This window comes from Sebastes umbrosus, chromosome 19 (genome assembly GCF_015220745.1).
Source record: "Sebastes umbrosus isolate fSebUmb1 chromosome 19, fSebUmb1.pri, whole genome shotgun sequence".
Lineage (NCBI taxonomy): Eukaryota > Metazoa > Chordata > Actinopteri > Perciformes > Sebastidae > Sebastes > Sebastes umbrosus.
This window is the reverse complement of record NC_051287.1, coordinates 2,403,707-2,420,726: the sequence shown is the minus strand read 5'-3', so window position 1 is coordinate 2,420,726 and position 17,020 is coordinate 2,403,707. Positions and strand designations below refer to the sequence as shown.

Sequence of the window (17,020 nt, the reverse complement as noted above, 5' to 3'; positions counted from 1 at the left end):
AATAAAGGAGTGTGTAACATATAAAGTCTGTACATAGTGCTACAATATATGTAGAGATAGATAGATAGATAGATGTACTATATTGATCCCAAGTTGGGAGATGATTGTGTTACAGCAGCAGTTTATCCAGGTAATGCCCCAGAACAGTAAATAAAATGTACATATTAACGCTAGAGAAATATATATATATCCATAGAACACACATTTACTACCTTGTTTATTTTTTATTTAAAAACATGCACACTTTGCTAATTGATATAGTATGTTATTGTTATTCTATGTTTATATTTTATTATGTTAGTTGTAGTAGTAGGTATATTTATAGTGTATTCCAATAGTCTTTATTTATATATACAGAATATATATTTCTATATCTGAGATGTAGTGGAGTAGAAGTATAAATGAGTAAATGTATTTATTTACATTCCATCACTGCTTTCTGGATTTGACTTCGATTTAGAGGTATTTTCAGTTGTGGAAAGTTACTGAAGTACATTTACTCAAGTGCAATTTTGAGCTACATGTACTTTATGTGAGTATTCCTGTTTTATGCTACTTTATACTTTATACTACTCCACTACATCTCAGAGGAAACATTTCACAATGCAGGGAGAAGGAGTAAAGGTATGTTCAGTGGTGGAAAGTAACTAAGTACATTTACTCAAGTACTGTACTTAAGAACAATTTTGAGGTACTTGATACTTCTAATATTGTACTTTTTACTACTTATAATACAAAATGTTTAACTAATAAATCATGATATTATTACTGTATATCATTAAGATTTTCATGATCCACGGGGAAAGTCACAAGATACCCAACAGAATATAAAATATATATAAACAAATTAAAATGATCCCCATATTCACCAGCTGCAACATTAAAGTGATGAACACATTAATGCATCAGTTATAATCCAATAATTTCATATATACTATTCTGAAATGGGGAAAAATTGTGCATAATGATTACTTTTACTTTTGCTACTTTAAGTATATTTTATGCTAGTACTTTCGTACTTTTTTTTCTCCAATATTATATTTATTGTTTTTTTTGTTCATTTGAAACAACAGAACAAACATTCACAAACGTCCCGTATAATAACATTCTCGTACAAGAAAACGTAACAAACCTAATATTAATATAAAATAAGCCAGTATTGATAGATACAAAAAAATAGATAAATAAATAAAAAGAATATACTCAAGTAAAAAAATAAAATTAAAAAAAATAAAATGAAATCTATTAATATATACATATATATATATACAGTATATATATATATATATATATATATACTGTATACATATATACATACATACCCCATATACGCACACGCAGTATATGCACATACAAAAACACATATACATATAATCAATTAAAAAAAATCTGTGTACAATTCAGTCATCATCCTATTCTATCTCCCTATTCACAATCTGTACTTTTGTAAGTACTCTTTAAAATACTCCTGCTGGTTTACAAAGCACTAAACGGTTTAGGGCCAAAATACATTTCTGATCTTCTGCTATGTTCTGAACCATCCAGACCTCTCAGGTCATCTGGATCACGTCTGCTTCGTGTCCCCAGAGTCAGAACTAGACATGCAGAAGCAGCGGTCAGTTTTTATGCACCAAATATCTGGAACAAGCTCCCAGAAACCTGCAGGACCAACTCCAACTCTGAGTTCTTTTAAATCAAAGCTTAAAACTTTCCTGTTTGCTGCTGCCTTTTATTAAACCAGATAATGATCTTATATACTGCACTAGAGCTTTTACTCTTGTGTTTTATATTCTATTTTAGTTTCTATCCTAGCTTTTGTTTTTATTTCTAATCTTTAATGTTTTTATAACTGTTTTAATTAACTGTCTTAATGTTCTTTTGCACTTTGTCGCAAGGTTCTTGAATGTTTATGTAAAGCACTTTGAATTGCCCTGTTGCTGAAATGTGCTCTACAAATAAAGCTGTCTTGCCTTTTGTACTTTTACTAATAAGATCAGATAAGATAAGATAAGATAAGATATGATGAACCTTTATTAATCCCTGGAGGGAAATTCAGGTGTCAAATCAGCAACATCAGCAAACAGAGTGAAACACAGGAGAGGTAAAGGTATACAAAAATTATAAAAACAATAATAGAGATATAAAAGATACAGAGTGAATGGGTGAACATAGTGTCTGCAGTCCGTCACTAAATAAATGTATTATGTGCAATAAATAAATGTAATATGTGCAGTCTATAAAGTGGTATATAGGATGTATAGTGTAAAGTAAGTGTAAAGTGTGCCAGTGGTTAGTCATGCTGTACTTTTGTACTTTTACTAATGCAGGACTTTTACTTGTAACAGAGTATTTCTTCACTGTGGTATTACTACTTTTAAGTAAAGGATCAGAGTACTTCTTCAGTGCTGACTGCAGTACATATCCATGCATACATTTAAACTATATACAGCTCCCAGTAGACCACTTACACACCAAATAACCTGGCAATAACCTGATATTTTCAGGTGGAATTTCATTCATTCATTCATTCATTCATTCTCACTGTGCAATATCATTTTCAACTTGTGCAATTTTGTTAATAGTCTGTTTGTTGTCAATACTGTATATACTGCTTCTATTTTTATACTTCCTTCTATTTAAATGGTTCATATTTTGTTACACTTTGTTTAGCTCCTGTGTTAGCTGATGCATCTTGTTTTTTTGCACTATATATCCCCTTAGCTGCTGCACACTGCACATTTATAATATGGGACCTTTAAGTATATGTTGATGCTAATCATTTTGTACTTTTACTAATGCAGGACTTTTACTTGTAACAGAGTATTTCTTCACTGTGGTATTACTACTTTTAAGTGAAGCATCAGAGTACTTGTTCTGCAGTACATATATCCATGCATACATTTAAACAGCCAGTGCTCCTCGAGGCGGCTCACTCTGCGCATGCGCGAACATTTCCCCATCAGGTGAACTCCACCATGGCGGCGAGAGGCCATGTGCAGGATCCCAACGACAGGAGACTCAGACCCATCTACGGTAAGAACTCAATGGGGAGTTGTGTGTTTAGGAGTGGCTGTGTGTTTGGGAGACTCCCTGCTGTGTAGCGGTGCAGGAGGAGTAGAGGTAGAGGTGTTGGGAGCTGGAGGAGCAGCGATGAGGCCCCAAAGAGCTCCAGACACCACGGGCTCTGCTGCTGCAGCGACCCAATGACAGAGCACCTTATCCGGGCTAACACACAGCCAGCCCGGCTACCGGCCAGACCGGGGAGGACAGCGGGGACTGGAGGAACCCTCTGGTCCTCCGGTACACATCCCGGTGCTGTTAAAGCAGGAAAGCTGCTCCTGTTGGGCTCGTTCTCAAAGAACAACTCGCTATTTGACAGCTAGCCAGCATGCTAATACTTTAGTATGCTGGCTAGCTGACTGGCTAGCTGACACATTAGCATGCTAACTAGCTGACACATTAGCATGCTAATTAGCTGACTGGCTAGCTGACACATTAGCATGCTAACTAGCTGACTGGCTAGCTGACACATTAGCATGCTAACTAGCTGACTGGCTAGCTGACACATTAGAATGCTGGCTAGCTGACTGGCTAGCTGACACATTAGCATGCTAGTTAGCTGACACATTAGCACACTGGCTAGCTGACAGGCTAGCTGACACGTTAGCATGCTAGTTAGCTGACACATTAGCACACTGGCTAGCTGACACATTAGCATGCTGGCTAGCTGACAGGCTAGCTGACACGTTAGCATGCTAGTTAGCTGACACATTAGCATGCTGGCTAGCTGACACATTAGCATGCTGGCTAGCTGACAGGCTAGCTGACACATTAGCATGCTGGCTAATGTGTCAACTAGCCAGCATGCTATTGTGTCAGCTAACTAGCCAACATGCTAATGTGTCAGCTAGCCAGTCAGCTAGCCAGCATGCTAACGTGTCAGCTAGCTCCATACCAACCGGCTGCAGCTGTGTGTGTGAAGTTGTGTATTAATGTGTCTTTGTGTCTTAGAGTCTGAATCTCTGCTCTGTAGCTGCATGTTCCACAGTAACTGTTCCACAGTTACTGTGGAACAGTTACTGTTCCACAGTAACTGTTCCACAGTAACTGTGGAACAGTAACTGTTCCACAGTAACTGTTCCACAGTTAGCTTCCAGCTAGCATCAGGTTCATAACAGTGTCAGGACACAATGCATCAAGCTAACTGCAGCTAGCTGACCTAGCATGGAGCTGTCATAACGGATCTGTTATCAATAATAACGGATCTGTAATCAATAATACCGGATCTGTTATCAATAATACCGGATCTGTTATCAATAATACCGGGGATTCACTGGGTGTGTTTTATTAATGAGTACTCAGATCCTTCAGTCAAAGTACTAATGTACTAATACCACAGTAGAAATACTACAAGTTAAAGTCATGCATTCTAAATGTAATGTTGTGTCATCAGCACAATGTGCTTAAAGTACTGCTACTGCAGTACAATGTTCACAGTCAGGGTTTTACTATTATATATATATATTTATATATATATATATATGTTTCTGCATTAACGTGTATGTTGCATTTTACAATTGTGCTAATTTTAACTATTTCATATACTGTTGGTTAGTTTAAACTATTACTATAAGTAACTATATTATAAGGCAAATATTGTACTTTGTACTCCTCTATATGTATTTGATAACTTTATTCAGTTAGATTAGTTAATCAGATTCATATTCATAATACACAATATAATCAAGATAATAATTTATTTTATTAAATTATTACGTATATCAATAAGACTTTAAATTCATAAGCTACCTTGCAGTATATAAATTAATTTAAATGAGGTTCATCTTTACCAGCTGCAACATTAAAGTGATGATCAATAATATAATTATAATCCAATTATTTAATATAAATTATTCTGAAATGGGCCATTCTGCATAATGAGTACTGTTATGTTACTTTTGATACTTAAATACTTTTATATACTCAAGGAAAGTACAAGCTCTTTAAATTTGTACTTAAGTACACTACTTGATAGGGGTCGATATGTTTTTTTCAGGATCAATACCGATTATTAGTAATCAAGGAGATCGATTAACTGAAATTTTGAAGTAAAAATAAAATATCTTAAAGCATATGTTTAATTAAAAGACAATTTTCCAACATTATATGAAAACACAAAGTGCAGGGAGCTCCCAGCAGAATTTCTTATAAAGTGAACCTAAAGTTTCCTTCATCAGAGCCAAAGTACGGCATTTTTAATTAATTAATTTGATCGGAAATCTGTTTTTAAAAAAAATAACGATTCCGATAATCGTAAAAATGCTGAATATCGTATCCAATAATTATTCGAGCCCTGGTACTTGAATAAATGTTCTTAATTACTTCCCACTGCTGGTTAGAACTACGACTTGTTTCACAGTTGTTTTATACTTTCTTTCTCTATATTGTTGCCTTGTACAGACCGAAATGTAACCGCTTTTCTCCGACCTAAATTGAGAATTAACAGGTTTTGTTGGGGATATTACTCGGCTGCAGTGAAATTAAAATGTAGTTTGAAACCCATAAATAAATAAGCTTTTCTCTCTGTCTTCTTCATCCTTGACTGGAACTTCAGGGCTGCGTAAACTATGAACTTTATCAACCCGGATCTCCGCGATGAGTCCATGTTCCTCACATTTCTGTAGGCTTTCGTCAACTTTTGTTTCCTTTGTGATGACCGTTTGAACGGAGAGAATAGACATGACATAATCACAATGTGCCGTTTGGCACAGTTAATTTTGGCACCCAGCTGTCCTGAAGAGGCTGAACTGAGGTGTCTCTGTTTGTGTGTGTCTGCATAGTTTAACATTTACTAACCATTCAGAAAGAGTTATGGTGACGGCTTTACTGGGGCTTCAGCTAACAGATATTTAAATTAGGGCTGTAAAAGTTAATGCGATAATTATGCATTAACACAAATTTGTTTTAACGGCACTAATTTCTTTAATGCATTAATGCTACTTACAATTTTTAGGTTGTAGCCGGTCAGTTTTAAAGCTAGAGTGAAGATACTGGTATCATATGAAACTATAAAACCTAAAGAATCCATCGGTACCAACCATGTCATACTAGCTTGTCATGAAGGAGGTTAAATAACGCTCCAAACTTGCGCTAAATTTTGGCGAGGAAAAATTGTCATGGTCATTTTCAAAGGGGTCCCTTGACCTCTGACCTCCAGTTCAGTGAATGTAAATGGGTTCTACGGGTACCCACGAGTCTCCCCTTTACAGACATGCCCACTTTATGATAATCACATGCAGTTTGGGGCAAGTCATAGTCAAGTCAGCACACTGACACACTGACAGCTGTTGTTGCCTGTTGGGCTGCAGTTTGCCATGTTATGATTGGAGCCTATTGTTTTATGCTAAATGCAGTACCTGTGAGGGTTTCTGGATCAATATCTGTCATTGTTTTGTGTTGTTAATTGAATTCCAATAATAAATAGTTACATACATTTGCATGAAGCAGCATATTTGTCCACTCCCATGTTGATAAGAGTATTAAATACTTGACTAATCTTCCTTTAAGGTACATTTTGAACAGATAAAAAAGGTGCGATTAATCATGATTAACTATTTTAATCGACGCATCATTAATGTAAAATGTTGTCCCTTGTGTTTCCCCAGATTACCTTGATAATGGCAACAATAAAATGGCAATACAGCAGGCGGATAAACTGCTGAAGAAACACAAGGACCTGCACTGTGCCAAGGTGAGTGACTAAGGGACAGTTCTCCCCGAAAGTGTTGAGTTTGTTTTTTACTGTTGGCACAAGTCTGCATGGATCTAAGAAAATATAGATTTCTTTTTGGAACCTGTGCATACAAAACAGTCAGTAGTGCACTAATTTAGCTCTTTAGATTATTGGATAATTGTAAGAAATGAATGGATGAAGCTTTTTCCTTTTTGTCTTCTTACAGTATATTGACATCCCTTGTTCAATATAGGGCTGTCTCAATAATTACAATATTGACAAGCCAACCGCAGGGGATGGCAAGCATTCGCTGTAACCGATATATGTTTCACGTTTTTGAATTCTTTGCAGTGAGAGCGCTGCATTTTTACATTATGCTACAAACAGCAGCAGCGTGAACTATTTTGTTTGCCTCGTGTCTCATCATTGGACGCTTGATGGGCTGCCACTGGACACTTGGCACTCGGCACCTGATTGGACGAACGCTTTCCCTCGTGGGCTGCTGCTCCCAGCTTTCAAACCGGAACCAACATGGCGACTCGTTTGGAAACTTTCTTCTCTTATATCATGAAAATAGTTCACCGAAATGTGTTTCTGAAAACATTTTATGTGAGAAATAAACCAGTTGTGGAATCTTTCTTTATTTTAAAGCGACAACGGTTAGTGTAAAAGTTTCTCTGGAGTTTCCAGAGGCGTGTCGGACGCCCCTAATTTGCGTAAAGTAGTCTAGACCTCAACTTCATGCAAATGAGGAGCAGCCTCGTCTCTCAAATCGCGCCGCCACGCTACCAGAATGCATTACACGGCTGCTTATATAGACAATGAATGGGAAGCGTGGAAAGAACGTCTGTAGACACATACCATTAGACGCGTGGAGAGGAATAGCATCAATAACACGCTTGGTATTTTACAAAGCGAGGGTGGGGGAGGTGGAGAAGTAATGTATCTGTGTATGCCCGAACACTGTGGCACACCTACTACTGCGGCAAGCTTAGCACACACAACCAAATTCACATGAAATTGGCTGTCAAACATCCTGTTTGAACATTTGCTGGGGAAGTCTGGCTTTTGACGACCAACATCACCTTACTCTGTTGTCTCTCTCTCTCTCTCTCTTCTGTACAGGTACTAAAGGCTATCGGCCTTCAGAGGACTGGAAAGCAGGATGAAGCTTTCACTTTGGCCCAGGAAGTGACCACTCTAGAGCCCACTGATGACAACTCACTACAAGCTCTGACTATCCTGTACAGGGAGATGCATCGTCGTGAGTATCCATGCATACACACATACATGAAGGCCGGTAATAATACTGGAGTGACTGCATGTTGAAATTCCTTTTTTTTTTATGTTCACAGCGGAGTTGGTGACCAAGCTGTATGAAGCTGCAGTGAAGAAGGTTCCTCTCAGCGAGGAGTACCACTCTCACCTCTTCATGGCGTACGCTCGCGTCGGGGAGTACAAGAAGATGCAGCAGGTGAGAGAGCTCACCGTCCAAACGCTCTGCATATAAACACGCAAACACACACAAGACTAACAGCTGTGGCTTTTGTGCTCCATTGGTAATTTAAAAAGATAATCAGAATAATGAAGAGGATGTTGATGACTGCATCTTGGCCCCTTTACAGGCAGGAATGGCCTTGTATAAATCGTCCCCAAGAATCCCTATTACTTCTGGTCTGTCATGAGTCTGGTGATGCAGGTATGGGCGGCTTTCTTTTACGTTCACATTCCCTAAATATTGTCTTTATTGTGAAAATAACGTGTGTTGTTTGTTGTGAAGGCCATCTCGGCACAAGATGAAAAACTGTCCCAAACTATGTTCCTGCCTCTGGCTGAACGCATGGTGGAGAAAATGGTCAAAGAGGAGAAGATTGAAGCAGAAGCAGAGGTGAGTTCTGCATGGTCCGAAGGAGTTCACTGGTGTGGGTACACTCTCCATTCAAAAAGAATATCTGATGCTGTGAAAACACAAATGTTTAGTCCTCTAATATAATATGACCTCAACTTTTTCACAAGTAATTTCCAGAAAAACAAATCTTCTAACACAGATAATTGTTCCAGAGTTGCCGATTCTGTTTACAGTTATTTCTGTCTCTTTATGTGTGTCTGTAGGTGCAGCTGTATTTTATGATCCTGGAGCGTTTGGGGAAGTGTGTAGAGGCTCTTGAAGTGATCAGAGGCCCACTTGGGGGTAGGTGTATATGTGTGTTTCTGTACTTGGAAAGCCTGAAAGATCATCATCTTTATTTATAAGGACGATGCACATGAACGCTGTTAACCAGCCAGCTAATTATCAGCCGGCAAGATGTTTTAAAATCAATGAAGTGGCAGGTTAATAAATGCAAACATGGGACAGTGAGGCACGGAAATGACAACATGCTATGCATTAGCAAGATAGTACACAAAACAGTACACAAAACGTGCAGAACAGCAGATATGTCATTGATAGCATCCACTGTTCAGTATTTGTAAACCAATGAGAAGCACCAGAACACAAATCAGGAACACTGTTAATAACCACATTTTGCACACAACAGTAAGATATCAAATAAACTACAATATTAACAACCAATAATCCTGATAAAATTTCCAAAGACAAATGGTAATACCACCTTTTATATATGTATGCATGATCCCACAGAGAAGCTGACCAGTGAGCTGCAGAGCAGAGAAAGCAAGTGTATGATGCTCTACACGAGACTACAGCGCTGGCCAGAGTGTAACTCGCTGGCCCACAAGCTGCTGCTCAAGAAGTGAGTATCGACTCTTTAAGACTGTGAACGTGAGAATAACTGCAGATGAGACGTGAGTTACAAACCTGTGTGTTTCTGTTTGTAGTCCTGATGACTGGCAGTTCTATCCCGCCTACTTTGACTCTCTCTTCCACCTGATCGATCAGTCGTGGAGTCCTCCAGAAGAAGGAGAAAAGTGAGTATTAACCATTTTTATCTTAAGTGGGTTCTGGTGTGAGAGGGTTGTAGAGGGTTTTTAAGGCAGATGCCCATTTCAGATATTTTAGGGTCTTTACGATATATCGGCAAAACTCTTTTTCCCCTCTAATGAACAATTATATAACAAACATGACAAATGTCAGCATTTAAAGGAAAAAAAAGGAAGCTTTGTTTTATCTTTTGTGGCAAGAGCGCCGCCGTGTTGCAGAACTCTAGCCTGTCACGTCACAAGAATGGTTGTTCTCGGCTGAGTTACACAGATACATCGGTAGAGACCGTGATCGAGGAGACACAGGACAGAAGAAAACAAAAAGAGGGGACACGATTGTATCGCTCCTGGATGTGAATTTGAGTTGGTACCAACCATGTCATACTGGAAGATATCAGTGAAGATATGATATCAATAAGATAAGATATCATCATATGAAACTAGAAAACCTAAAGAATCCATTGGTACCAACCATGTCAGACTAGCTGGTCATGAAGGAGGTTAAATAACGCTCCAAACTTACGCTAAATTTTGGCGAGGAAAAACTGTCATGTCCATTTTCAAAGGGGTCCCTTGACCTCTGACCTCCAGATCAGTGAATGTAAATGTGTTCTATGGGTACCCACGAGTCTCCCCTTTACAGACATGCCCACTTTATGATAATAACATGCAGTTTGGGGCAAGTCATAGTCAAGTCAGCACACTGACGCACTGACAGTTGCCTGTTGGGCTGCAGTTTGCCATGTTATGATTGGAGCATATTGTTTTATGCTAAATGCAGTACCTGTGAGGGTTTCTGGACAATATCTGTCATTGTTTTGTGTTGGTAATTGATTTACAATAAATATATATAGATACATTTTGTATAAAGCAGCATATTTGTCCACTCCCATGTTGATGAGAGGATTAAACACTTGACAAATCTGCCTTTTAAGGTTCATTTTGAACAGATAAGAAAGGAGTAGGAGTATGAGTTTATCAGCTTGTTTGATTTGAAAATGCCGTTTTAATAACATGTCATCTTTAATGAAGCGGTGAACTGAGCTAACACAGAGGCTGAGAGTAAACCAATGAGAGGGAGGGACCATTTACATGTTTTTCTGTTGGCCTAATAATCCCTCTAATATTACCTGTTCTAGCCAGCTGCTCTGGAAGGTGAAGGTGATGATGACGTCAGCTAAGGGGATTAATAATTCTGGAGAGGTGCTGGGCCTCAGCTTTTATCTTTTAAGACCAGCTACTTATCGACCGCCGTAAACGCTGATACCAATTCATGTGCAATAAGATAAAATCGAGAGAGCTCATCCTTCAACCCAGAACACCTTGTGTCTGCAATAATTCAACCTGCTGAGTCGTCTTTGAATCGCTGTGTGCAGCGCTGTTCTCTAAACATTAGAAAGGAGATCTTTACTCTATAAATGTAACATTATCCTGCATTAATGTGCATCTCTCTGTGTGTCTCCAGCTGTCCGGAGGGTTTGGTTCATCACACTGTGGCTGAGGTGATGAGGTTCGTGGAGGAGAGGATTAAAGGGGAGGACGGCAAAGACTCTCGTTCACTCAGAGGACCCTATTTAGCTCGGCTTGAATTAATTCACAGACTGAGAGAAAGGGGCTGTCCTGAAGAAAGCCTGTTAGGTAAAAAAACAAACCAGTTGCTTTTGCCCAGTTCTTGAGTTTCAGCCTTTGCCAGGTGCTTCAGCCTTTTTCTATGTGGCTTTAAACAGGTGAGCCTTTAGAGCTAATGGTGCAGTTCTTTGGGAAGTTTGGAGACAAACCTTGCTGCATCACCGACCTAAAAATATACCTCCACCTGCTCGCTCCTGAACAACACGTGCAGGTGAGTTACAGCAGCGTTGTTGCTTGCTTGTGAAGGTGTCGGGCTGTGAATGTGATTTCTTCTCTCCTCTTAACTTCTTTAGTTCATTAACCGTGTGAGTGAAGCGGTGCCGCTGGGGGAGCACGGAGACGAGGGATTCGCTTTTCCAGAGGATACTAAAGCGCTGCAGAGGCATTTGTGTGTGTGTCAGCTGAGTCGAGCGCTCGGGCTGCATCACGCCCTTGACGTTGATGGGAAACTGCGGCTCATCGCGGAGCTCAAAGCTCACTATCGGCATGGACTCAAGTTTGGTAAGAACATCACTTTTACTCACTCTTTCTGTGCAGGATAATCAGACTGTACACGCGGAGCAACGAGGCATTAAATCACCCAAACCACACTTTTCTTTCTTTCTTCGTCTTTCACAAGTTGTTGTTTGCGTTTCCGCAGCATCTGGAGAACCGTGAAGTATTAGCACGGATATAAATGATGTTACAGTTACTGCTGTAGTTTGCTCTGACTGGTTGGTGTCTGTGTTTAACAGGGAAGAACGCTCTGAAGACGGAGCTGCAGTTCTCTGATATGTATTGTCTCATGGCAGCTCATGTTTACATCGACTTATGGAAGGAGACGGGTGAGTTTTTCTTTCTCCTCTTCCAGATCTTTTCTCCGTGTCGGTGACGTCGGAGTCTCTAAACCTATCGTTGTTGTTGTTTTAGGGGATGAGAACATGGTGTGGCAGTGTCTGGGCGTCCTCCTGGAGGGTCTGTCTCTCAGTCCCTCCAACGCTCAGTTCAAGCTGCTGCTGCTGCTCGTCTACTGTCACCTCGGAGCCTTTGAGCCTGTAGTGGACCTTTACTCCAGTCTGGATGCCAAGCACGTACAGCACGACACCATAGGGTCAGTACAAGTACACTTTTAACCCTTTAATTCACCTGTGTGTCCCGGTATGTATCAAGCATCTCAGAAAATACTCAATACCTCAGAGGACAACAGAGAGTCATTATTATTTGTAGGTGTTATGTGTTTAGGCAAATAATGTAGGTAATAATCTAAAGTAATTAAAGGGATTAAATCTCCTTATATTTTCCTGTTTCCTGTTATCAACAAGTGTTATCACTGTTTTTTTCTTTTTAAACTCACAGGTTTCTGTTAACGCGTTACGCTGAGTCGTTGGGTCAGTTTGCTGCAGCCTCCCAGTCCTGTAATTTCTCCCTCAGGTTTTTCCACTCTAACCAGAAAGATGTAAGTCCATCCCACTCTGTGATTTGATTTAAACACCTTCACAGCCGGGCTCACATCTGTCCTGATGTTACCTTGTTCATGTTGTTAATGTATTCCATTCCTGTCCTTCCCTCCAGACCTCAGAGTACATCATCCAGGCGTATAAGTACGGAGCATTTGAGAAAATCCCCGAGTTCATCGCTCTCAGGAACAGGTTGAACCAATCGCTGCACTTTGCTCAGGTCCGCACTGAGAGGATGCTGCTGGATCTGTTCCTCGAGGCCGACATGTGAGGATACACTCAAATCATTAAGCTCTAAAGTATAGCCACTCGTTCTGTGGAGTTCTTTATTCAGTTGTCTTTGTTTCAATTTGTCTTCCAGTGTGTTGAGTCTGGAGGAGAGTGTGAAGGCCATGTCTTTGTGTCCAGAGGAGGACGACATCCCCTGGGACACTATGAGGGACAACAGAGACCTTACTGTTTTTACCAGCTGGGACACTAAAGAGAGGTACGTCATTATTTTCAGGTTGTTTTGGCAGAAACGAGGCACACGTGATCGCTGACAAGCATGCGTATCCAAAGCAAGTGTCAAGTCTTGGCACCTGATTTAGATTTAGTCTTTTAACGTATGTGTATATTGTCATCAACAAATCCTTTTCACCATAGTTGTTGTTGATGAAATGAACCCTATAATGCCTCTTCCTTCCACAGAGAGCTGACCGAGGAGCACCGGCGTCGGTCTCTAGAGGAAGAGTCCGTCTGGTTGAGGTTACGCTCTCTAATGCTTCGCCTCCTCGCCTCGTTGGCCGTGCAGGGACACACGGCATCGCAACAGAACTCTGAGATAACCAACGAGAACGGAGTCGGAGACAAGACCTCGATCCTCAGCAGCCTGCTGTCGCAGCTCAACCAGACTCTGCAGACCGCCGCTCAGATAGCAGAGAAACGCGTACAGGTACGTTCAACACACACAGGAAGGACCAGAAAGTTCAAGAAAAATATCTTGAGCAAACCAATCTCACTGATTCACTAGTCACACGTACAAATATTAACCAGCCTAAAACCATCTCTTACATCAATACCCGATAATAACAAAGAAACAAGGGATGAGAAGATCCTGAAATCAGGACAGAAAAGGTTTCAAAACTTCTGATTGAGTCTGATACATCTTGATGAGGGATGAACCAGACCAACTGATAACTGCAAACAAAGACCTTTGTGATATCTGTGAGCCAAGTTCCTCTTCCTGTTGCAGCTCAGTGTGGTCGAAGGAAGCCGATGCAGCTGCAAGTGTCTCGTATAAAATGGACACTGCATTCTTTTTGCAACACTCCGCTGCATACGGCGGCGTTTTGAGTCTGCTATCTCCGCATTAGGCACTGCCGATCTCAACCGTGCCCAGCTGCAAGCCTGTAGCATAATGCAGCCTGCGGAAGCTTCCTCTTGGCCCTTTTCGGTCTGGACTTCTCGTGGGTTTTACTCCAACATAAGCGACAGCGACAAGGGCTCTGGCTTAGCTCGTCTCCACGACACGACTCAGGGTGCAACCAGACATTTCTCCTTTCTCGGCGTAGCGCTGCAACACACGTCTTCCGGTTTAATTAAAGGCGTTAACTTGTAAGGATTCTGTTATTTTACAGTTTTGTTGTTTGTATTGTAATTTATTATTGAATGAGAAACATTTTCCAAAAGGTTTGGTATGTTTTATGCATATTGGTAATCCTGAGGGGTTAAAGAAAAACAAATATCCGAATCCCAAAATTTAAAAATCGATTACCTACCCAACGAATGAATAACTGAATAGTCGAATATTCGGGTCCCGCCTTCTTTAATTGATTACATTTACCATCAACACTGACTGGACATCCACATAAAAGGTGGAAAATGTTCCCCTGAAGTAGATTAGTGTTTATTTATCTCCCTAAAAATTACTTTTTGGTTAGAAATAAAAATCTCTCTCTGCATAATCTCCCAAAATGAAAGTCTTTGCAGTGCATTTGAATGACATAATGTTAGAAATGTGTGGAGGTCATGTCTGTGACGATGACTTTGTTGTACTGCAGTATCCATTCCTGGGACCGCCCTCCACCCGCCTGGCCGCAGCTCTGTCCAGTGGGAGCTGTCAGTGCCAGGCTGCAGCCCTCCAGCTGTCTGTCCACCTACAGGAGCTGGAGACCGTCGGCCTGGGTAAGAAGACACGGCAGCAACATGAAGCACATCTCTGATTATCATGTCTAATGCTTTTATACTCACTGCTCCTTTCCTTCTTTTGACTCTCTCAGATGAGTCGTCAGAGCTTCAAACTCAGATCTGTAACGGTTTCAAATCATTAGTAGTTCAGCTTCAAGGTGAGTTATCAGCTAAATCTCCAGCCCGGTAAACAGCAGACGTTTATTCTGTGTCTGATCTGCTTCATGTTTCTTTGTTTCTCTGCACAGAAATACTGAATAAATGCAAAGGAGATTTATTGGAAACGAAAGAGGGCAAATTAAAAACGTGGCCCTACTTGTTAGAAAACCTAATCTTCTTTGTTGAGGTGAGACATCTCTGCTTTCCCACACCGTCTCCTACCTGCTGTATACTGGATCTGTTTAAGTTGTAACATGATGATGATATTATTCTGCCCAGACGGTGTGCATAGTGTTGTGGATGGCTAGTCACTGTGCCAAGATCCTCCGACCACTCAAGACTAGTCTACAGAAGAAGAAGAAGAAGAAAAAGGACACAAACACAGCTCTGGTACGGTGAATCCTCCTCGTATACGTCCGTGCATGTACGTGCTCCTCACGGTATTCTGTAGTTAACTCTCTGATGTTGATTTGTGTGTGTTGCAGCCAGCGGTGGTGTGTGGGTTCCAGGAGCTGACGGGGAGCTTGCAGGACCTGCTTACCCAGGCTTTGGAGTATATAAAGGAGCAAGAGATTGGCATTACGGCCCTTAAACTGGCCGGCTTGAGCTTGGAAGGACCCACAGAGGTGAGCGTCCAGACACATGGACACTTTCTCTCTCACATTCCTATTCATTCATTCATAGAGAAACAACATGAGCCGGGTTTACACCGAGAAGTTCCTGGTCATTTTAAGTCCCGTTTCAACCGCAGGAACTTTCTACATGAACTAAGAACCTTTTGAGGAACTCATTTCGTTTCCACAGCAGAGACCAGGGTCTAAATTAAGTTCCGGGGACATTTTACAGGGCCCTTTTGATGTTAATACATCCACTACGGTACAGGCTTACAGCATACAGCCCATGGGTGTCATTATGGCGAGGAAAATAACTCTGATTCAGATATTAGTTCATTTTTCTACTTTTAGGACTAACGATTTAAATGAGGGATATTTAAGTGTTCATACGGGGATTGATTTACCTCCAAAACAATGATCCTCTGAGTTACAGACGTCTCTTTATACATCCACACAGATTCTTTGACATTTACAGTCCAAAATGGCCGTCTATTGTCAAAAAAGCACCGGAGTTTCGCCTTTTTGCTTCTAAACTCTTTAGTATCGGTTCCTGTGACGTTCCTAGAATGCTTGTACTGTAATGTAATGTTGTATTAGGCTCTGACAGTAACTTCCAGAAGCTGATGTCCTGTCTAGAATGGAAGGAATATTATGTTGCATCGTGCACAATCAGCTGATGTGCTCCCTCTTTTGTTTTGTGTGTTTCAGGAGGAAGCGTCGTTTACGAAGGCTGCTATGGACAAGGTGCAGAGCAGTTACCTGCGCTCACTACAGGAGGTGGGAGATCTGCTCAAGAAGAGAGCAGAAACTATAAAGAACCTCAAGATCTGAACATCCCACAACCCAAATAAAGATGACTATACCCCCACCATCAGCCCCCCCACCCCACTACACCACCGTCTGTCTGTCAGCCCACCAGCTAACCTCCGAGTCCTTCAACCCTCCCGAGCACACCGTCGTCTCTGACCTCCTTCCTCTCCTGCATAGTTCTCAACTCGGCGTTTGTGTGCTCTCCATCTGGATTTTTCTTTTCTTTCACATCACCAAACACCTCTCCGGAACATTTGCAACTCTTATAGCACACAAGCTTGTAAGTAAACTCATGAATTTAATACAGCGATTATATAAGTGAGGAAAAAAAAGACATGCTCCTTTTTAAAAAAAAAAAGAAGAAAAAAAAGAAACGTGGGAGCAAATTAGGAAATAAGCAGTTTTAGATGAACTAATCTAATAAATTATTGTATATAGTAAAGAGCAACTACCACAACTCTCCTTGACTAAATGAGAATATAAGACACAATAAACCACTATTCTGTTTGTTATGTTTCCTCTTTTTATTC

The 17,020-nt window shown here is 40.6% G+C and overlaps 1 protein-coding gene across 1 annotated transcript; it reads left to right on the top strand.

Moving 5' to 3' along the window:
- The first annotated feature begins 2,891 nt into the window (after nt 1-2,891).
- naa25 (N-alpha-acetyltransferase 25, NatB auxiliary subunit) lies at nt 2,892-16,998 on the top strand. The gene is given in 25 exon segments (XM_037752138.1): nt 2,892-3,033; nt 6,666-6,751; nt 7,859-7,997; nt 8,089-8,207; nt 8,359-8,377; nt 8,380-8,432; nt 8,514-8,621; nt 8,846-8,924; nt 9,375-9,486; nt 9,572-9,661; nt 11,139-11,311; nt 11,401-11,513; nt 11,596-11,803; nt 12,037-12,126; nt 12,212-12,392; nt 12,638-12,737; nt 12,854-13,005; nt 13,100-13,225; nt 13,429-13,672; nt 14,781-14,904; nt 15,000-15,065; nt 15,156-15,253; nt 15,346-15,456; nt 15,552-15,692; nt 16,389-16,998. Coding segments are annotated over 25 exon segments (2,997 nt in total). The 3' UTR covers nt 16,512-16,998.
- The last annotated feature ends 22 nt before the right edge of the window (nt 16,999-17,020 follow it).